The sequence below is a fragment of the Oncorhynchus tshawytscha genome, unplaced genomic scaffold (genome assembly GCF_018296145.1).
Source record: "Oncorhynchus tshawytscha isolate Ot180627B unplaced genomic scaffold, Otsh_v2.0 Un_scaffold_1349_pilon_pilon, whole genome shotgun sequence".
Classification (NCBI taxonomy): Eukaryota; Metazoa; Chordata; class Actinopteri; order Salmoniformes; family Salmonidae; genus Oncorhynchus; species Oncorhynchus tshawytscha.
Window position 1 is genome coordinate 226,028 of NW_024609805.1, and position 22,181 is coordinate 248,208.

At 43.5% G+C, this 22,181-nt stretch overlaps 2 protein-coding genes across 3 annotated transcripts; one reads left to right on the forward strand and one right to left on the reverse strand.

Moving 5' to 3' along the window:
* Positions 1-6,931: 6,931 nt before the first annotated feature.
* On the reverse strand, positions 6,932-11,965 carry sirt3 (sirtuin 3). 2 transcript variants are annotated; one of them, XM_042318451.1, is made up of 7 exons: positions 11,659-11,965; positions 11,269-11,512; positions 10,821-11,053; positions 10,597-10,697; positions 10,221-10,382; positions 9,738-9,950; positions 6,932-7,338 (listed from the first exon to the last, which is right to left on the reverse strand). In XM_042318451.1, exons 1-7 carry the CDS (start codon positions 11,753-11,755, stop codon positions 7,276-7,278), a joined length of 1,113 nt encoding a protein of 370 aa, XP_042174385.1. In that variant the 5' UTR covers positions 11,756-11,965; the 3' UTR covers positions 6,932-7,275. The 2 variants fall into 2 exon arrangements, with proteins under 2 accessions (XP_042174385.1, XP_042174386.1); XM_042318452.1 differs by having other exon boundaries at positions 6,933-7,499.
* A 244-nt stretch (positions 11,966-12,209) lies between these two features.
* Positions 12,210-20,515, forward strand: psmd13 (proteasome 26S subunit, non-ATPase 13). Its single transcript, XM_042318450.1, has 11 exons — positions 12,210-12,437; positions 13,111-13,224; positions 13,357-13,412; positions 13,556-13,686; positions 14,042-14,213; positions 14,401-14,480; positions 14,699-14,824; positions 15,132-15,194; positions 18,013-18,093; positions 19,263-19,379; positions 19,659-20,515. The coding sequence occupies exons 1-11, from the start codon at positions 12,337-12,339 to the stop codon at positions 19,752-19,754; spliced, it is 1,137 nt and encodes a 378-aa protein (XP_042174384.1). The 5' UTR covers positions 12,210-12,336; the 3' UTR covers positions 19,755-20,515.
* The last annotated feature ends 1,666 nt before the right edge of the window (positions 20,516-22,181 follow it).

The following is a 22,181-nucleotide window of genomic DNA, read 5'->3' on the forward strand; positions in this document are numbered from 1 at the left end:
AGTTTCCTCTCAGTTCTGTGGCTAGTTTCCTCTCCGTTCTGTGGCTAGTTTCCTCTCAGTTCTGTGGCTAGTTTCCTCTCAGTTCTGTGGCTAGTTTCCTCTCAGTTCTGTGGCTAGTTTCCTCTCAGTTCTGTGGCTAGTTTCCTCTCAGTTCTGTGGCTAGTTTCCTCTCAGTTCTGTGGCTAGTTTCCTCTCAGTTCTGTGGCTAGTTTAAACACTCAGGCTCAGTTCTGTGAGTTCTGTGGCTAGTTTCCTCTCAGTTCTGTGACTAGTTTCCTCTCAGTTCTGTGGCTAGTTTCCTCTCAGTTCTGAGTTTCCTCTCAGTTCTAGTTTCCTCTCAGTTCTGTGGCTAGTTTCCTCTCAGTTAGAGAGAAAAGAGAACCTCTAGTTTCCTCTCAGTTCTGTGGCTAGAAGTTCTGTGGCTAGTTTCCTCTCAGTTCTGTGGCTAGTTTCCTGTCAGGTCTGTGGAGTTTCCTCTCAGTTCTGTGGCTAGTTTCATTTCCGTTCTGTGGAGTTTCCATTTCAGTTCTGAAAGAGACGTGATGACACTCAGTTCATGTGGCTAGTTTCCCACCAGCCACCTAGCCATGCTAGTGGTTTGGAGGCTCTCTAAACAACCTAGCCATGCTGAGTGGACAGGAGGCTCTCTCTGCTCCACCTAGCCATGCTGAGTGGTTTGGAGGCTCTCTCTGCTCCACCGATGAAACCATGCTGAAAGTGGTTTGGGAACTCTCTGCTCCACCTGCCATGCTGAGTGGTTTGAGGCTTCTGCTCCAGAAGAGCCATGCTGAGTGGAAGAAAGAGGCTCTCTCTGCTCCACCTAGCCATGCTGAGTGGTTTGGAGGCTCTCTCTGCTCCACCTGTGACCATGCTAAGTGGTTTGGAGGCTCTCTCTGCTCCACCTAGCCATGCTAAGTGGTTTGGAGGCTCTCTCTGCTCCACCTAGCCATGCTGAGTGGTTTGGAGGCTCTCTCTGCTCCACCTAGCCATGCTGAGTGGTTTGGAGGCTCTCTCTGCTCCACCTAGCCATGCTAAGTGGTTTGGAGGCTCTCTCTGCTCCACCTAGCCATGCTGAGTGGTTTGGAGGCTCTCTCTGCTCCACCTAGCCATGCTGAGTGGTTTGGAGGCTCTCTCTGCTCCACCTAGCCATGCTGAGTGGTTTGGAGGCTCTCTCTGCTCCACCTAGCCATGCTGAGTGGTTGGAGGCTCTCTCTGCTCCACCTAGCCATGCTGAGTGGTTCGGAGGCTCTCTCTGCTCCACCTAGCCATGCTGAGTGGTTCGGAGGCTCTCTCTGCTCCACCTAGCCATGCTGAGTGGTTCGGAGGCTCTCTCTGCTCCACCTAGCCATGCTGAGTGGTTCGGAGGCTCTCTCTGCTCCACCTAGCCATGCTGAGTGGTTTGGAGGCTCTCTCTGCTCCACCTAGCCATGCTGAGTGGTTCGGAGGCTCTCTCTGCTCCACCTAGCCATGCTGAGTGGTTCGGAGGCTCTCTCTGCTCCACCTAGCCATGCTGAGTGGTTTGGAGGCTCTCTCTGCTCCACCTAGCCATGCTGAGTGGTTCGGAGGCTCTCTCTGCTCCACCTAGCCATGCTGAGTGGTTCGGAGGCTCTCTCTGCTCTCTCATGTACGTTCAAACTGGATCATATCCTGGATATGATTCAATCAGAGTTTCCCCGGGGCTCTGATAACAGTCTGAGATAGAGGGATACACTGTTATCACTGTTACCTCACCAGGTGTCCTGGTCCAGGTCTCTCCCAGGTTCTCTCCCTATAACCAGGTGTCCTGGTACAGGTCTGTCCCAGGCTCTCTCCCTATAACCAGGCGTCCTGGTCCAGGTCTGTCCCAGGCTCTCTCCCTATAACCAGGTGTCCTGGTCCAGGTCTGTCCCAGGCTCTCTCCCTATAACCAGGTGTCCTGGTCCAGGTCTGTCCCAGGTTCTCTCCCTATAACCAGGTGTCCTGGTCTGTCCCAGAATCTCTCCCTCACCAGGTGTCCAGGTCTGTCCCAGGCTCTCTGCCTATAACCAGGTGTCCTGGTCCAGGTTTGTCCCAGGCTCTCTCCCTATAACAAGGTGTCCTGGTCCAGGTTTGTCCCAGGCTCTCTCCCTATAACCAGGTGTCCAGGTCTGTCCCAGGCTCTCTCCCTATAACAAGGTGTCCTGGTCCAGGTTTGTCCCAGGCTCTCTCCCTCTTGAACATGGCAATATGTGAAACTTACTCCTCAGCCTGACCAGACCCCACTTACGCCAGTGAATAGCTGGCTTTTTTGTTGTTGTTGCGTGGCGCCGACTGGTAAGACGTTTCAGGAGGGCGGTCGCGTGTGCTAGCAAGGCAGAGGTCCCGAGTTCGTTCCAGGTACGGGCTGAATCAGGAGAAAGTGGTACTCGCTAAACAAACAGCGTGACGCCGTTTACATTGTTCGCCATTCTGTTTTTCTGCACCGTATAGAATCGTGAACACGTCAATCAGGCTGCTTCTACCAGGCTATATGTAGCGTGTTTTGTTTACATTTTGCTTTCACCTGCAGGTTCATTTTTAAATAAAAAAAAAGTTACGATTTAATTCTGACCTTCAAGGGGCAGGTTGAGAGTACTCGATGAAATGTAATTTGATTTAAACTTCATGTTACCAGGTTGGAAGGCAGTCTGTTGAGGTTGAGAGAGCATTTTAAAACGTGGATGGGAACGACGGTTGTCATTCAATTTACACGGTGAGATGAACACACGGTTTGTTCAGCAGTAAAGTGGAGCGGAACGATGATCCAACAGAAGATAATCCAGATGAAATGAGTAAAGGAGGAGTGGGCTTCCCTCTGGACCGGACAGCTGAGTGTCACTCATCTCTGATTGACAGGTGAGTGATCATGACGACGGTTGTCATGACGTTGTGACCTGGAAATGGAATGTTGTATTTTTCACCCTGGGTGAAAGGAATCCTTTTAGTTCCTCTTTGTTAGGGTGTTAGTGTGTATCCAAAATGTTCGCTATCTATAGTGCACTCCGTATGACCGCAGCCCTATGGGCACTATCAAATCAAATCAAATGTTATTTGTCACATGCGCTGAATACAACAGATGTTACTGTGAAATGCATCATTTCAGAGCCCTCCCTTACAATGCAGAGTAAAAACAAAAGGAATACATTGTAAATCAAGAGGAATAAAATAAAAAACACAAGAATGGTGCTATATACAGGAAGTACCAGCACTATATACAGGAAGTACCAGTACCAGTAATATATACAGGAAGTACCAGTACCAGATCACTGTGGTGCTATATACAGGGAGTACCAGTACCAGATCACTGTGGTGCTATATACAGGGAGTACCAGTACTATATACAGGGAGGAAGGACAAAGATCTTACATTTTGGAGAAATGTCCTCTGGTCTGACGAAACAAAAATAGAACTGTTTGGCCATAATGACAATCGTTATGCTTGGAGGAAAAAGGGGGAGGCTTGCAAGCCGAAGAACATCATCCCAACCGTGGAGCACGGGGGTGACAGCATCATGTTGTGGGGGTGCTTTGCTGCAGGAGGGACTGGTGCACTTCACAAAATAGATGGCATCATGAGGTAGGAAAATTAAGTGGATATATTGAAGCAACATCTCAAGACATCAGTCAGGAAGTTAAAGCTTGGTCGCAAATGGGTCTTCCAAATGGACAATGACCCCAAGCATACTTCCAAAGTTGTGTCAAAATGGCTTAAGGACAACAAAGTCAAGGTATTGGAGTGACCATCACAAAGCCCTGACTTCAATCCCATAGAAAATTTGTGGGCAGAACTGAAAAGAGTGTGTGAGCAAGGAGGCCTACAAACCTGACTCTGTTACACCAGCTCTGTCAGGAGAAATAAGCCAAAATTAACCCCAATTTATTGTGGGAAGCTTGTAGAAGGCTACCCAAAATGTTTGACCCAAGTGAAACAATTTAAAGGCAACTGAAATAAATCATTTTCTCTGCTATTATTCTGACATTTCACATTCTTAAAATAAAGTAGTGATCCTAACTGATTCTACCAAATACAATTGAGTGTATGTAAACGTTTGACCCACTGGGAATGTGATTAAAGAAATTAAAGCTGAAATAAATCATTTTCAGTTTCTGCTATTATATCTGACATTTCAGTTATTACATTCTTAAAATAAAGTATTGGTAGTGATCCTAACTGACCTACAACATTGGGAACTGGGTTTTTACAAGGATTAGTGTCAGGAATTGTTATTATTCTATTGTATTGGTAAAACTGAGTTTAAATATATTTGGCTCATAGGTAGCAGTATGGGTAAACTTCCAGTTTACTTCATTATTCTATCATATTGGTAGTAGTTTATTACATTATTCTATCATATTGGTAGCAGTTTACTGGGTCAGTTATTACATTATTCTATCATATTGGTAGTAGTTTACTGGGTCAGTTATTACATTATTCTATCGTATTGGTAGTAGTTTACTGGGTCAGTTATTACATTATTCTATCATATTGGTAGTAGTTTACTGGGTCAGTTATTTTATTCTATTGTATTGGTAGTAGTTTACTGGGTCAGTTATTACATTATTCTATTGTATTGGTAGTAGTTTACTGGGTCAGTTATTACATTATTCTATCATATTGGTAGTAGTTTACTGGGTCAGTTATTACATTCTATTGTATTGGTAGTAGTTTACCTGGTCAGGATGATCCTCCTTACACTGGGTCAGTTATTACACATCTCCTAGTGATTCTGTGGTTCTATATTCAGCTCCATGTCTCTTATCAGCCTCTGTGTCATTTCACCACCCTACAGGAGATGATGGTGGGCCCACCAATGCAGAAATACAATTATAACTCACAAAATGGACACACAATCTCTATTGATTAGAGCAGATTGAGGTCTTCTGTTGGCATGGGTTTCAGTGAGCAGGGCAACATCAGTACCTTCATTATGTGTGACAATCAATACTGTTAGCAGCCTATAAGGTAATGGCTGTGGGCTACAACACTAGATTAAACTCATTCTAATGGCTGTGGCTACAACACAGATTAAACCTCATTCTAATGGCTGTGGGCTACAACACAGATTAAACTAATGGCTGTGGGCTACAACACAGATTAAACCTCATTCTAATGGCTGTGGGCTACAACACAGATTAAACCTCATTCTAATGACTGTGGGCTACAACACAGATTAAACCTCATTCTAATGGCTGTGGGCTACAACACAGATTAAACTCATTCTAATGGCTGTGGGCTACAACACAGATTAAACTCATTCTAATGGCTGTGGGCTACAACACAGATTAAACTCATTCTAATGGCTGTGGGCTACAACACAGATTCAACTCATTCTAATGGAAGAGAGTGGCCAGTCAGACAGATTCAGACCAAGCTAAAAATCAGTATGATTACAACATAATAAGTTATTCATATTAATAATATCCTTTTATGGATCCGCTCACTTTTTTCAATTTTCTTCTAAAACGACATACCCAAATCTAACGTCCTGTACCTCGGGCCCTGAAGCAAGGATATACATATTCTTGGCACCATTTGAAAGGAAACACTTTAAGGTTTGTGGAAATGTGAAAGGAATGTAGGTAGAATATAAATCTGATAATACAAAGAAGAAGAAAAAAAAACGTTATTTTGTATTATTTTTTACCATCATTTTTTAAATGCAAGAGAAAGGCCATAATGTATTATTCCAGCCCTGGTGCAATTCAGATTTTGGTCACTAGATGGCAGCAGTGTATGTGCAAAGTTTTTTAGGCTGATCCAATGAACCATTGCATTTCTGTTCAATATTTTGTAACAAGACTGACCAAATGTCAACTTCTGTCAGTGAAATGAATGCACTGTGGTGTGACTAACCTTCTGTCTAGTTATTTATCAGCTAGTTAAGTTTCTCATTGCCTCGTTCCAATCACCTACTACTATTGAGAGATTCTGACGTCTGCTATATTATGTTCCGTACCCAATGTGCATCTCTTTGATGCAAACCTGTCAGGACAGTAAGGAAAACAAGTTAAATTATGAATGGTGTTATTTAACATTAGGATGGGGTGTGACAGGTAGTCAAGGCTGTGTAGCAGGGTGGAAGCCGTGGAAGGGCATTTCAAAGGGTCCTATAGTATTACCATCATCTAGTGTGTGTGTATGCACGTTGGGAGGAGAGGAGGAGGAGGGGGGGGTAGCCATAGCCCTGGAAGATCTACCATTGTCCTCATCCTGTGGCTTTCAGCAGCATTGTCCATTAGGAAGTTCACAGGTCAATGGATTTGACCTTAAACAAAGTAGAACTGCATTGATTGAATTCCATTTAATGAATCAATGACCTATTTGAGTTCAAGAGGGCTGAACGGAGTTCACAATACTGTACTTTAGCTCCATCTGGTGGTCACATGGACACATACATATATATATATATATACATACACATACATATATATATAGATACTATATATATAGATACATACATATATATATACATACATATATACAGATATATATATATATGTATATACAGATATATACAGATATATACATACATATATATATATATACATACATATATATATATATACATATATATATATATATATATATACAGATATATATACAGGTATATTTGATATATATATATATATATATATATACAGATATATACATACATATATATATATATATATATATATATATATACACATATATATACATATATATATAAAATATATATATACAGATATGTACATACATACATATATATATATACACAGATATATACAGATATATACATACATACATATATATACATACACATATATATATATATAATATATATACACACACACATATAGATACATATATATATACACATATATACATACATATATATACTTGTATATATACACACACACACGTGTATATACACACACACACACACACACACACACACACACACACACACACACACACACACCCTTCATGCTAAGAGTTCCAATTGTTGCTCAGCTTTATTAGCAGCGTAATCTCTTGTGACTGACAAAACAGAGGAGCTGATTTGGTTTCAAATTGCCAAGATCATTAGCAACATCATGGTCAACAGGTCTGGTCGATGACATTGACAACAAAACCAGCCCTGTACGGGTTTTTATGCTCATTATTTACTGCAAAAAAACTGTACATGAGACAGAATTTTTTTAAAAGCATAAAAGAATATCTCAAGATATTTACACATTTCACAGAAAACTAATAACTATAATCTATTGAACCAACCCGATACATTGCCAATTGGTCCTAAATGTGTTCCTCCATTGTTGCCTCTGTGTTGTGCTGATTGGCCGTTGTGTGGATCAAAGTCTGTTGAAGAGAGTTCATTCAATTATAGATTCTCTGCTGAGTAGACAGTCTGCTGTAGTCCTGAGCTATGAGGCAGGTGGACTGAGGTGGACTGCAGCAGTGAGGCATTCTGAATGCTATCTTAAAGACACTGACCCGTCTCATTCCTCCTTCTCTGTAGCCTGCAGATTAAAAACAAACAGACAGAAGATCCACGTAGTGGAGGTTGAATTTATATTTTGAAGTGGTCCTTTGTAGCTCAGTGCAGCTCCAGGATAGTGCTGATTCCCAGGACCACACGTATGTCAAATGGATGTACGGAACTAAGTCACTTTGGATAAAAACGGCTGCTCAATGGCATACACTATAATACATCAGGGATTCTTGAAAGATGAGGAAAAAAACAAAAAAATTAACAAATATTTTTCTTAATATTACAAATGAATAGTGAACACCGTCAGACACCTTAAAAGGCATTTACATTTCTACGTTTATCGTTCAACAAGTGTTTAAATGCCTTGATTGTTTAATTCTAACATTCGATTATTCAAGAGCTGTTCTTAGGCACGACGCATCGCAGAGTGCCTGGACACAGCCCTTAGCCGTGGTATATTGGCCATATATCACAAACCCCATAAGAGCCTTATTGCTATTATAAACTGATTACCAACGTAATAAGAGCTGTAAAACTAAATGTTTTGTCATATCTATGGTATGTGGTCTGATATACCATGGCTTTCAGCCAATACGAATTCAGGGCTCAAACCACCCAGTTTCGAGCCCTGAATGCTGATTAGCTGGCTCCGCGTTGTGTCGTGCCTAAGAACAGCCCTTAGCCATGGTATATTGGCCATATACCACACCCTTATTGCTTAATTATACCATGGGCATTGTTGAATACTTGTTTCTGATTGGCTTGAAGGGCATTCTAGAGTGTGCAGTATTTCCCTATAACCCACGCATGGTATATTTGCATGATATAATTCATTGGCTATAGTTCATTCTTACATGTTCTATGTTTGAGCTGCTTTTGAAAGTAAACGTCCAATTGAAAACCTCATTGCCACTGTTGAATTCGATGTTCCTAAAGGCAAACTAGGACTGATGGTTTGGTTCGCTAAACTAGCACGTTTGGTTACCATGGCAACTCCTGAAGCTGTCTAGTAAACTCGCTAGCTACTTCAGTGGATGTTGAACACATTTCTACAGGAAAATTAACACATTCCGAACAGCAAATATGTTAAAATTATAGCTTTGGTATAAAAGGGATAATCAACTAAAGATTCTATATATTCTTTGGAAAATAATGTAACTCTGTGGAAGGTCAGTTCCACTCCGTGAACACACCTTCCACGTCGTTCATTATTTTCCATAGATTGTCTCTTACATTAAATTCAAATCTCCAAACTTCCTTTTGTTTTGTTTTATAGCGCTATATAAAATGCTCCAGGTTAATTTCATTAGCATGTTGGTATGTTGTTCTATATTCAGAACATAAAACAAAATGTACAAAACATTATCCCTTAGGTCTTGGACAGGAAGTACTTCAAGAGTTGAAGTATATGTTTCAGAACAACGTGTCTTAAGGGAGGTTAGCCATCTGTGACGGAGTTGACAGGTCACTGATGAAGTGGACAACAAACACTCAAAACAGACATTTTTTTTTTTACCTCTGAAAAATAGAAGTTCAACACAAAGTTTTAGTAAAATATAGAAAATAATTCATTTTGAAAATGTGCCAATAAAAGCATCAATCTATCAGGTTTTTCAGGCAGAATTTACGTTACATGAAAATCTGAGGAGGTTGTTTTACGGAGTAGACAAACATTTAAATGTTTATTCATTCAAGTTGTATACAAAGTAGCAATTTAGTTTTTCCTCGGGTGCTTCATGACTCTAAAATCTCATTTAAAATAAACACATTTTAACCAAAATTCCCATCCTATCAGGGAGATGGAGTTGACAGTTTATGGGTGTGGCCATAGTGATTTGAATATTGTTTGTTTAATGCTATCAACATTTGAGAACATTCCAGACCATGAGTGGCCTTGTTGCACTCCATGTAATGAGGACATAAATAAGGGGTCCTTATGGTAGTAGAGCTGTCCCTGCTCATTCCTGATTCATTTAGGATTTCAGACAAATCTGACTGAGTCGACCAAATCTCCAGACACATATTTTAGGAATCACAGTTTTGAGAGAAATATTATTTAAAGTCAAATAACGGAACAATTTGTAATTTTTGTTATACATTTTTCCTGCAGGACAAGGATTGTCCAGACTTTGAAGAATCCCTGATATATAAAGTCTCTGAATGCTCTGAAAATCAGTGAATGCAAAGAGCCCAGGGTTTAGGTGCGTTTGTGTGTTAAATGCGTACGTGACACGTGTGTAAATCAGATGATTTCCCGTGAACCAACCTTCTTAGCATTGGCAGCCATGAGAGCCTCCAGCTGGTGGTTCCAGCCCAGGACATCAGCCAGCATCTGCACCCCACCGACCACATCCCCTAGCTGGGCCACATCATTGTGTCGCGGGGTCCCCCAAGCGAAGGGCCCCACCAGGTCTCTGTTGATAAGTAGGCGAGGGACAGAGTCCCTCACAGCTCCGGCCAGACTGGCAAAGGGCTCCACCTAGTGTATTGACATGGAACAACATGTTTTAAGTCTCCAGTAAATAAATAAAATATATATACACACACACACACACACACTGGAGATATATTTTATAGGAACCCTGGACTACTGAGTGAGACCCTGTCCTGCCTGATTGACAGGTGAATAACAGGAGAATAGCGTGTTAACTGGTTTATAACATGTTTATAACTGTGAATAACAGCTTACTAACAACCACATAACATGTGTATAACATCTTAATAACACATTAATAGCAGTGTTCCTCACCTCCAGAGAGGTACCCATGATAATGAGGAGGTCTGCTAGGGGAAAGTCCTTCAGGTAGCTGAAGTAGTGAGGAGGTAGTTCCTCCCCAAAGAAGACAATGTCAGGCTTCACCACACCCTTACAAGTGGGACATTTAGGGACTGTCCCCTTCATAATATCAGGCTAAGAAGTAGACAAACACACAGGAGAAATACAGGAAATCAAAACTAGATATATATTTTAACAACAAGCCACTGCATCAAACTATTATCTTTCAAACTTAAGAAACTTTCACAAATGACAGTATCGGAGCTAGATGGATTGAAGTCTCTCAATAATATGAATCAGTTGTAACAGGGAAATGCTCTGAGAATGGTGTGATAGTTAACCGACTCACACGTAGCTCCTCCCCCTTGTAGACTCTGAGACACACAGTACAGGTAGCAGTAGCAAACGAGCCGTGTGCCTCCACCAGTTTCTCAGGGGGTATTCCTGCCACTAGAGTCACACACACAGTGAAACACAGTGAGAGAGAGTGAGAGAGAGATAGAGAGATGACAGGCTCCTGTGTGTATTATCTGAACTGTTTTTCAATATGGTCATACTAGTGGATCCACTTACGTCTCTCCAGGCCGTCGATATTCTGCGTGTACATTCTGAGGAGCTGGCCCTTGTCATGAAGGAGACGTATGAAATAGTGTGTGAGGTTGGGTTGGTAGTTGCCTGGGTACAGCTCTTTGGCCAGGGCAAAGAAAGGGTTGGGGTTGTGATGGAAGTAGTTGATCTCGAAGATGGCTTCTGCGTAAGGAAGATTATACTGCTGGAGGTTGTCATAGAGACCACTGCCAGGGGACCTGTCCAAGCAAAGTAGGGAGAAAAAGGTTTCCTACAAAGTCTGTGCATTCATTGTATTCCTGACATGGGTTGACTGAACATCTCAAACACTTTCCAAATATTTGAGGTTGCATTTGATGGAACTTCAACAAATGGAATCATCCTAAAAGTGCAAAACCGCACCCTGCCCACCGGTCAAGTGCACCTCAAGCATTTAAAATATACCGCTTGTCACCTGAAGTCTGGGATCCCACTAGGTGTGCTGATCCCAGCCCCTGCCATCACTATGATCCTCTTGTACTGTCCGCCTCTGATGTTCTTAGTGAGGTCCTCTAGCGTCTGCTGCTTGGAGTCCTCCACTCCTCCTCTACAGAACAGTCCTCGAAACCCAGGCCACCAGACTGTCCTGTCTTGGCTTGGACGTAGACCGTGGACATCCCTTTGCCTTGGAGCGAGGAATAATGTTCTTTGCTGTTGATCTGAGAAGGTAATGCATGTGGTGAAGTTACTGAGTAACTAGCTACTATCCTCATCGATCATATTACCTGTAGGTCTATGTAATGTTCACATCAATCTCAAAAGCAGCTTTCAAATTACAAATTTATTAAATTAGGCTCTTGCTTACGTTTGAGTTTGATGAATCTAGCTGTACTCGATGTAATAGTATGATACAAATATAACCTGCCCTTGTGGACCAGTGGGGAGGACATGCAATAAGTCATAGCTAGCTGCAAGAAATACACAGTATATCTGTAGCTTTCTCTAGAGCAGCATCTTCATTTTGGAAGCAGGCAGTTGAAGCGCATGTTATTACACAAGAAGAACCATTTCAATAGCATAACTCTCATTTCATAATGCACAACATTCGCTCAATACAAATGTGAGCCGCTGCATTAGTCTGTTGTTGCTCTGGTTACCTTTGAACTCGAAGGCTGATTATACCGTAAAATATGTAAAATTACATAATACAGTTTAGAATAAACAATTTAAATATAAGTGATCACTGTCATTATTTTTTAATTGTAAATATCAGTTTGGTACACTAATATCGAGTAATTAAACTACTTATCGTGATTACATCTATTTAAAATGTATATATATATATGGGGTCATAAAAAAACACGCACATGCGTATTTGTTAGAAATATTACGGTAGACGTTCCTGCGTCAGCTCAGCTCCCATGAGTCTTTGCGTCCGCTCTTTGCTTGTGGTGCTAGCTGTTCAGTTAGCTAGCTAGCAATTATAGATACAAGTTGTCAACGCGTTTCTCATTCGGTATCTAAATCTAAACCTACCGCGACAATGAAAGATGTTACCGGCTACCTCAAAACGCAACAGAGCATCAGTTCGACTCCGGAGATGGCATCGGAATGGCACACACTAGAGGAGTTTTACAACAAAAAGTAAGGAAAGCGTCTTGTCTACGTTAGCTAGTTTTTGTATGTCATTCATGCGCTGAGTCATGGAGTTAGCTTACTAATGCTACAGCAGCTAGCTAAACACCAACCATCAGTGAATTGTGTAGAGTGGAATAAAACATAAAATATATTTTATTCGTAACATGTGACTAACGTTACCGAAAATGTATTGTTATGATAGTAGTCATGTCCACAATTTTCCTTGATGCTATGCGGTTAACGGTTGCTAAAATGCTTCAGTAGACACGGAGGCTAGCTAATTAGCTAGTTGGTTAACGTTATTTTTTTTTGTTGGGTTTAGGGACTTTTGCAATCTTGCAAGGCCATAGGTATTTATAGTCTCCCCGTCTTCCCTTCATCAGGCGGCAGGTAGACTAGTGGTCAGAGAGCTGGACTAGTAAGTTAACAGAAAAGTTGCAAGATCGAATCACCAAAATGACAAGGTACAAATCTGTCGTTCTGCCCCTGAACAGGCAGTTAACCCACTGTTCCTAGGCGGTCATTGAAAATAAGAATTTGTTCTTAACTGACTTGCCTAGTTAAATAAAGGTAAAATAAATCTGACCAGCTTGCCACTAACCCGATTCAGTGCAGGATTGTTTCTTATTCATCATGTAATTCTAGTACCTAACCACATACCTCGTCTTTCCATTGACAGGTTGTGGCATCAGTTGACCCTAAAGCTCACAGACTTTGTAAAAGACCCTTGCTTTGCCACAGGAGATGGCCTCATACAACTGTACGATAACTTCCTCAGTGACTTTGACCACAGGTAGGACCAACACCAACCTACAGTAATAACTGCTTCTCTGACAATTGGAATGGTAGCTAGAATTACAACACTGTTTAGTAGTATAATCTCTGAGTGTTCAGTTGTAACCTTTTCTTTCTCTGTCTTTTCTAGAATCAACCCCCTGTCTCTGGTGGAGATCATCCTGTATGTTGCCAGACAGATGACAGGTAAGAACACAGTCGTGACATGCAGTCTGTAGTCCTATCACCTTCTTCGCTGATGCTAAGTAATTGAACTTAAATCCACTCAGATACAGCATGTATCAGCACTCATGGGATTTCAACCCGCTCAACCAAGTTCTCCTTTTCAGATCCTAAAGATGCTATCACTTTCCTTGAGAAGACGAAGGAGAAGGTGAAGAGCAACGACGAGTCGGTCATTCTGTGCAAGACATCTATTGGAGCCCTTAAACTGGAGATAAATGACCTTCCAGCCACAAAGGTAACACACTGTCTGGGTATACAGTAACTTGTAGGTTTAAAAAAAACCTGGAAAACAAACATCTCAATGGAGACCTGTCCCAAGAAGGCAGGAATCAAAACAATCAAAAGCATACAGTAGCTTACTGTAGCCAGATGTACGTGTATGTACATTTATTTTACCTTTATTTAACCAGGCAAGTCAGTTAAGAACAAATTCTTATTTTCAATGACGGCCTAGGAACAGTGGGTTAACTGCCTGTTCAGGGGCAGAACGACAGATTTGTACCTTGTCAGCTCGGGGGTTTGAACTTGTAACCTTCCGGTTACTAGTCCACCGCTCTAGCCACTAGGCTACCCTGCCTTCCGTCCTGCAGATATTAATTGAGGAGGTGGAGGAGACGCTGAATAACTTGCCGGGTGTGACGTCAGTCCACGGGCGATTCTACGACCTGTCCAGCAAATACTACCGCATCGTGGGGAACCACGCCTCTTACTACAAGGACGCTCTGCGCTACCTCGGCTGTGTCGACATCAAAGACCTGCCAGGTAACATCTGTTTACAATGTACAGAGGCAGTATGTTGCACTGAAATCATACAGCAGAATTTAATGTTGGTAAAATCTCAAAAGCATCATTAGAATTTATTTATTTTTACAATCGTTTGAAGGCGTTATTAGTTTTTTGTGTACTAGTACTCACTAGCTGTCATAACTGATGTCTTTATATCCATCAGAGACAGAGAAGCAGGAGAGGGCTTTCACACTGGGTCTGGCTGGACTCTTGGGAGAAGGAGTTTACAACTTCGGAGAGCTGGTAATTACCCATCACCACCCTTGTGATAGTTGTGTTTTTGAGGTATCTTCCCATTTGGTGAGATATTAGCCTGTCTGATAATAAGCATCAAGCAGCCATTTTAAAGCTAGTTTTGGCTGAGCTACAGCCACAAAAGTTTGGGCTCAAGTTTTACTTTCAAAGCACCAGATGGCTTTGACAGTCTTTGTTTGACAGCCTGTCTCTGCTTGTGTTTTTAGCTGATGCACCCGGTACTGGAGTCCCTAAGGAGCACAGACAAGCAGTGGCTAATAGACACATTGTACTCCTTCAACGGAGGCAACGTGGAGAAGTTCCAGGCCTACAAGTCTGCCTGGGGAGCGCAGGTAACCAGCACAACTGGCTATAGTACGGCCTACAACAGCCGGTTGAATGTACTCTATGGAAACTATCGCTGCAAGAAATAAAGATCGAAAACTATTGTAGTTGTAGAAAACTAAACAGTTGTCTCGTTCCAGAATGTGTTATTGTTTATACACATGGACATGGTTTTGTTGAGGTGCTATGATTGGAGGCCCATTTTTAAAAAATGATAATGCAAGTTAATAATGTTACAATACTCACAGAAGATTAGAAATCACCTGTCATTTAACCAACAAACACAACTCATCTCAACGTGTGTCTGTGTTGCAGCCTGACCTGGCAGCCAATGAAGCCAAACTGATGCAGAAGATTCAGCTGCTTTGTGTGATGGAGGTGTGTCCCCCCCCACACACACAGCAGAACTAATGCTCTCTCTAATTGAATGTTTTATAGTGCAGGAGAACTGACGTTTGGATACAGGTTTTACTTTTCACAATGAATGTGGTTGTTTTACCCAAGGGTAGGAACTGAAAAATGTCATATTTTTAGAGGAACAGAATCTGAACCGGGAACGAAAGTGATCTATACTGTTCCAGAACAGTTATTGTGAAAGCATGGGAACCGGTTAATAACGTTCCTTTACACTTCAGCTATTTTCTTCTTGTCCCACAAAAAAACAAAGTGGCTATGCAAAGCCCCTCCCTCTGTCACTCAAAGTTCTTCCAGTGTCTGCCTGCCCCTCCCCCTCCTTCTGAAGCCCTCCCTCTGTCACTCAGAAAGTTCTTCCAGTGTCTGCCTGCCCCTCCCCCTCCTTCTGAAGCCCTCCCTCTGTCACTCAGAAAGTTCTTCCAGTGTCTGCCTGCCCCTCCCCCTCCTTCTGAAGCCCTCCCTCTGTCACTCAGAAAGTTCTTCCAGTGTCTGCCTGTCAGATCTTTGAGTGTGTGGGCTACTGTAGCCCCTCCCCTCTCTGAAGCATAAGCTACTGGAGCCCCTCCCCCCTCTGAAGCATAGGCTACTGTAGCCCCTCCCCCTCTGAAGCATAGGCTACTGGAGCCCCTCCCCCTCTGAAGCATGGGCTACTGGAGCCCCTCCCCCTCTGAAGCATAGGCTACTGGAGCCCCTCCCCCTCTGAAGCATAGGCTACTGGAGCCCCTCCCCTCTGAAGCATAGGCTACTGGAGCCCCTCCCCCCTCTGAAGCATAGGCTACTGGAGCCCCTCCCCCTCTGAAGCATAGGCTACTGGAGCCCCTCCCCCTCTGAAGCATAGGCTACTGGAGCCCCTCCCCCTCTGAAGCATAGGCTACTGGAGCCTACTGATGTTACAGGCATGAAAACAGAAGAATGCTAGTTAATGATACTATAGTTACACACAAGTGTAAAGGAATGATTAAGAATATCAAATGTATTTGTCACATACACATGGTTAGCAGATGTTAATGGTCACATACACATGGTTAGCAGATGTTAATGGTCACATACACATGGTTAGCAGATGTTATTTGTCACATACACATGGTTAGCAGATGTTAATGGTCACATACACATGGTTAGCAGATGTTAATGGTCACATACACATGGTTAGCAGATGTTAATGGTCACATACACATGGTTAGCAGATGTTAATGGTCACATACACATGGTTAGCAGATGTTAATGGTCACATGGTTAGCAGATGTTAATGGTCACACACATGGTTAGCAGATGTTATTGGTCACATGGTTAGCAGATGTTAATGGTCACATACACATGGTTAGCAGATGTTATTGGTCACACACATGGTTAGCAGATGTTATTGGTCACAGACACATGGTTAGCAGATGTTATTGGTCACAGACACATGGCTAGCAGATGTTATTGGTCACAGACACATGGTTAGCAGATGTTAATGGTCACATACACATGGTTAGTAGATGTTAATGGTCACATGGTTAGCAGATGTTATTGGTCACATACACATGGTTAGTAGATGTTATGGGTCACAGACACATGGTTAGTAGATGTTATGGGTCACAGACACATGGTTAGCAGATGTTATTGGTCACAGACACATGGCTAGCAGATGTTATTGGTCACAGACACATGGTTAGCAGATGTTATTGGTCACAGACACATGGTTAGCAGATGTTATTGGTCACAGACACATGGTTAGCAGATGTTATTGGTCACAGACACATGGCTAGCAGATGTTATTGGTCACAGACACATGGTTAGCAGATGTTAATGGTCACATACACATGGTTAGCAGATGTTAATGGTCACATACACATGGTTAGTAGATGTTAATGGTCACATGGTTAGCAGATGTTATTGGTCACATACACATGGTTAGCAGATGTTAATGGTCACATACACATGGTTAGTAGATGTTAATGGTCACATGGTTAGCAGATGTTATTGGTCACAGACACATGGTTAGCAGATGTTATTGGTCACAGACACATGGTTAGCAGATGTTATTGGTCACAGACACATGGTTAGCAGATGTTATTGGTCACAGACACATGGTTAGCAGATGTTAATGGTCACATACACATGGTTAGCAGATGTTAATGGTCACATACACATGGTTAGTAGATGTTAATGGTCACATGGTTAGTAGATGTTAATGGTCACATACACATGGTTAGCAGATGTTAATGGTCACATGGTTAGCAGATGTTAATGGTCACATACACATGGTTAGCAGATGTTATTGGTCACATACACATGGTTAGCAGATGTTAATGGTCACATACACACGGTTAGCAGATGTTAATGCGAGTGTAGCGAAATGCTTGTGCTTCTAGTTACGACCATTCACAACAACTACATTATACACACAAGTGTAAAGGAATGATTAAGAATATGTACATAAAAATATATGAATGAGCGATGGCCAAACGGCATAGGCAAGATGGTATAGTGTACAGTATATTCATATGAGATGAGTAATGTAGGGTATGTAAACATTATATAAAGTGGCATAGTTTAAAGTGATACATTTATTACATCCTGAAAAAGGGGACTTTTCTTTTTTTGCTGAGTCAAAAAAAAATGGTTCAGAATGAAACAATTGGAAAATAAATTTGGTTCCAACACCTGATTTTTACCAACTTACTGTTGCATGCACTGATTGGTCAGTCTCTCTGGGTCACAGCGCCTGCTTAATGACGAGGATAAATGTAAATGATGCTCTCAAACAGGTCTACCTCTTCTTCTCTCCTCCGTCTAGATGACGTTCACTCGTCCCGCCAACAACAGACAGCTGACCTTCCATGAGATTGGACAGAGTGCCAAGATCCCCGTGAACGAGGTCAGTTGGTCACCAATCGTATGTCACTTATACCAAATCATTAATATCTGGAGGCTTCCTATGCACATAGGTCTGTATCCGTGGTCACCTGGTCCACAGGCGATTTCACCAGCACAATAACACCTAATTAGAATAACATTTAGTTGAGTCGGTGCTTTACTGTCTGGAACTATAGGCCTGCACATCCTGTGGCTCCACCTCCAGGGTTGGTGACAACTGGGGTTTATCTGGAGACTAGGGTTGGTGACAACTGGGGTTTATCTGGGGACCAGGGTTGGTGACAACTGGGGTTTATCTGGGGACCAGGGTTGGTGACAACTGGGGTTTATCTGGGGACCAGGGTTGGGGTTTATCTGGAGACCAGGGTTGGGGTTTATCTGGAGACCAGGGTTGGGGTTTATCTGGAGACCAGGGTTGGGGTTTATCTGGAGACCAGGGTTGGGGTTTATCTGGAGACCAGGGTTGGGGTTTATCTGGAGACCAGGGTTGGGGTTTATCTGGAGACCAGGGTTGGGGTTTATCTGGAGACCAGGGTTGGGGTTTATCTGAGACCAGGGTTGGGGTTTATCTGGAGACCAGGGTTGGGGTTTATCTGGGGACCAGGGTTGGTGACAATGGGGTTTATCTGGAGACCAGGGTTTGGGGTTTATCTGGGGACCAGGGTTGGTGACAACTGGGGTTTATCTGGAGACCAGGGTTGGGGTTTATCTGGGGACCAGGGTTGGTGACAACTGGGGTTTATCTGGAGACCAGGGTTGGTGACAACTGGGGTTTATCTGGGGACCAGGGTTGGTGACAACTGGGGTTTATCTGGGGACCAGGGTTGGTGACAACTGGGGTTTATCTGGGGACCAGGGTTGGTGACAACTGGGGTTTATCTGGGGACCACGGTTGGTGACAACTGGGGTTTATCTGGGGACCACGGTTGGTGACAACTGGGGTTTATCTGGAGACCAGGGTTGGGGTTTATCTGGGGACCACGGTTGGTGACAACTGGGGTTTATCTGGGGACCACGGTTGGTGACAACTGGGGTTTATCTGGGGACCAGGGTTGGGGTTTATCTGGGGACCAGGGTTGGGGTTTATCTGGGGTTTATCTGGAGAGTTGATTGTAAACGGTTTGAACCTCATGACTGGGTCTGATTGTGATTCTTGGTCGTCCCCTGCAGGTGGAGCTGCTAGTGATGAAAGCTCTGTCTGTGGGTCTGATCAAAGGAAACATTGACGAGGTGGACCAGAAGGTTCAGATGACCTGGGTGCAGCCCCGAGTACTGGACCTGCAGCAGGTAAATGCATTCTCCTTAACATATTCATATTCACGGGCCAAGGAATAATAATCAATCAATGAGAAGCACCAGTTCTCAGAGGCTGGACATGACTCCTGGTTTGGACCAGAAACAGGGAATATTCTGTTTTACTATAATGTCCTCTGTAACAAGACATTGAGACCAATCCTAGTTGTAGTTAAAATAAGTGGTTTTGAGCTATAGAAATCATCCTCGACATATGGAAAAGCTTGTGAATGTTAACCTTTGACCCTGACTCTCTTCCTTGTCCTGTTTCAGATCAAGGGCATGAAGGACCGGTTGGACCTCTGGTGTGGGGATGTGAAAAACATGGCTGTGTTGGTGGAACAGCAGGCCCACGATATCCTCACCTAGACAACCCCCCTTTGGTTTAGCATCACTTAGACAGGCCTCCTCCCCTTGGTTTAGCCTCACCTAGACAGGTCTCCTCCCTCTGGTCTCCTCCATGGCCCTGTCCAGAACAACCCCTAACCTCTAGACACTTGTAGAGATCAGAGAAGATTTATTTGATAGGTTTATGCAGTATGATGATAGTACCTTGCCCTCTGATAGTCTAGGTAGAGTTTTGGCCATATTGCTTACACCAGTCAGATCCTCTCAGACAAGGGTCTAAGGTGTAGGTGCCAGGATGTTCTTCTGGACAGGGCCCTTCTCCCAGCCTGTTCACCCCTAGAACAGACATCATCACAGGAATCCTCTCAGACAAGGGTCTAAGGTGTAGGTGCCAGGATGTTCTTCTGGACAGGGCCCTTCTCCCAGCCTGTTCACCCCTAGAACAGACATCATCACAGGAATCCTCTCAGACAAGGGTCTAAGGTGTAGGTGCCAGGATGTTCTTCTGGACAGGGCCCTTCTCCCAGCCTGTTCACCCCTAGAACAGCCACCTTCAACAGACACCATCACAGGAATCCTCTCTTCGTTCCTCTACCTACCTATCTCCCAGAAGGACTGATGCATCCAACCTTTTCAGTTTTTTGATTTGTATTTTTGTTGGGGTTCTGTGTACGTTCTTGTTACTTTATAGCAGTAAATAAATAAAAGAAAACATTGTTCAATTTTGAAATAAAAATTACAAATGCTTGTTGATGAAACATACCCTTCAAGCATGAATTGTGGATGTGACTGTGTTTTTAGACCAATTGGTTATATTGACAAATAGAATGACAGTTTCCTCAACCCTGGATCCTGAGGTATGTTTACATGTTTAACCAGAAGGTTATATTGACTAATAGAATGACAGTTTCCTGGATCCTGAGGTATGTTTAACCAGAAGGTTATATTGTGTTTAGGAGAGTTGTAACAACAAACCTCTTGAGTTGGCACTTGCTGAAATTACATTCAATGTTCTCAATCACATCCTCTGTTGCACCCTGCTCTGCCCATATGCCAGAACACTATGTGGTTTCCAAGACATTTCTAATACACTCAAGGCACCTTCACATTAAGGTCAGTCCATATGGCTAACAGTAGATTTAATATTTCTATAGAAGCAGAAAGAATGTTAATGTTTCTGGGGGGTGAACCCAGGGGGACATGAGGTCCAGGACAAGAGGGTTATGGTGTGAACCCAGGGGGACATGAGGTCCAGGACAAGAGGGTTATGGTGTGAACCCAGGGGGACATGAGGTCCAGGACTAGAGGGGTATGGTGTGAACCCAGGGGGACATGAGGTCCAGGACTAGAGGGTTATGGTGAACCCAGGGGGGGGACAGGATAGAGGGAGGTGAACCCAGGGGACTCCAGGACTAGAGGGGTATGGTGTGAACCCAGGGGGACATGAGGTCCAGGACTAGAGGGGTTATGGTGAACCCAGGGGACATGAGGTCCAGGACTAGAGGGGTATGGTGTGAACCCAGGGGGACATGAGGTCCAGGACTAGAGGGGTATGGTGAACCCAGGGGGACATGAGGTCCAGGACTAGAGGGGTATGGTGTGAACCCAGGGGGACATGAGGTCCAGGACTAGAGGGGTATGGTGTGAACCCAGGGGTACATGAGGTCCAGGACTAGAGGGTATGGTGAACCCAGGGGGACATGAGGTCCAGGACTAGAGGGGTATGGTGTGAACCCAGGGGGACATGAGGTCCAGGACTAGAGGGGTTATAGAGGGGTGAACCCAGGGGGACATGAGGTCCAGGACTAGAGGGGTATGGTGTGAACCCAGGGGACATGAGGTCCAGGACTAGAGGGGTATGGTGTGAACCCAGGGGACATGAGGTCCAGGACTAGAGGGGTATGGTGAACCCAGGGGACATGAGGTCCAGGACTAGAGGGGTATGGTGTGAACCCAGGGGGACATGAGGTCCAGGACTAGAGGGTTATGGTGAACCCAGGGGACATGAGGTCCATGACTAGAGGGGTATGGTGAACCCAGGGGTACATGAGGTCCAGGACTAGAGGGGTATGGTGAACCCAGGGGTACATGAGGTCCAGGACTAGAGGGTATGGTGTGAACCCAGGGGGACATGAGGTCCAGGACTAGAGGGTATGGTGTGAACCCAGGGGTACATGAGGTCCAGGACATGGGGGAAACTGTTCATATAATTAAAATTCCATCATTTCAGTTATTTTCTATTAATCTCTTCGATTACTGTGCTTAAAAGCCTACTGATATACACTGAGTGTCCGTACCAAACATTAGGAACATCTGCTTACTATTTAGTTGCACCCCCGTTTGTCCTCAGAACAGCCTCAATTCATCGGTGCATAGACTCTACAAGGTGTTCGAGAAGCCTTCCACAGGGATGCTGGCACATGTCGACTCCAATGCTTCCCACGGTTG

Bases quoted from the DNA above. Each gene is read 5' to 3' on its own strand.
- sirt3 (XM_042318451.1), bottom strand. From the start codon at position 11,755: ATGACTTATTGCATGTCCTCCCCACTGGTCCACAAGGGCAGGTTATAT. The intron at 10,383-10,596 runs GTGAGTCGGTTA...TCTACTTCTTAG, and splicing joins ACAAGGGGGAGGAGCTACGT to CCTGATATTATGAAGGGGAC. The intron at 9,951-10,220 runs GTGAGGAACACT...TCAATACACTAG, and splicing joins TCATGGGTACCTCTCTGGAG to GTGGAGCCCTTTGCCAGTCT.
- psmd13 (XM_042318450.1), top strand. From the start codon at position 12,337: ATGAAAGATGTTACCGGCTACCTCAAAACGCAACAGAGCATCAGTTCG. The intron at 13,225-13,356 runs GTAGGACCAACA...TGTCTTTTCTAG, and splicing joins CTCAGTGACTTTGACCACAG to AATCAACCCCCTGTCTCTGG. The intron at 14,825-15,131 runs GTAACCAGCACA...TCTGTGTTGCAG, and splicing joins AGTCTGCCTGGGGAGCGCAG to CCTGACCTGGCAGCCAATGA.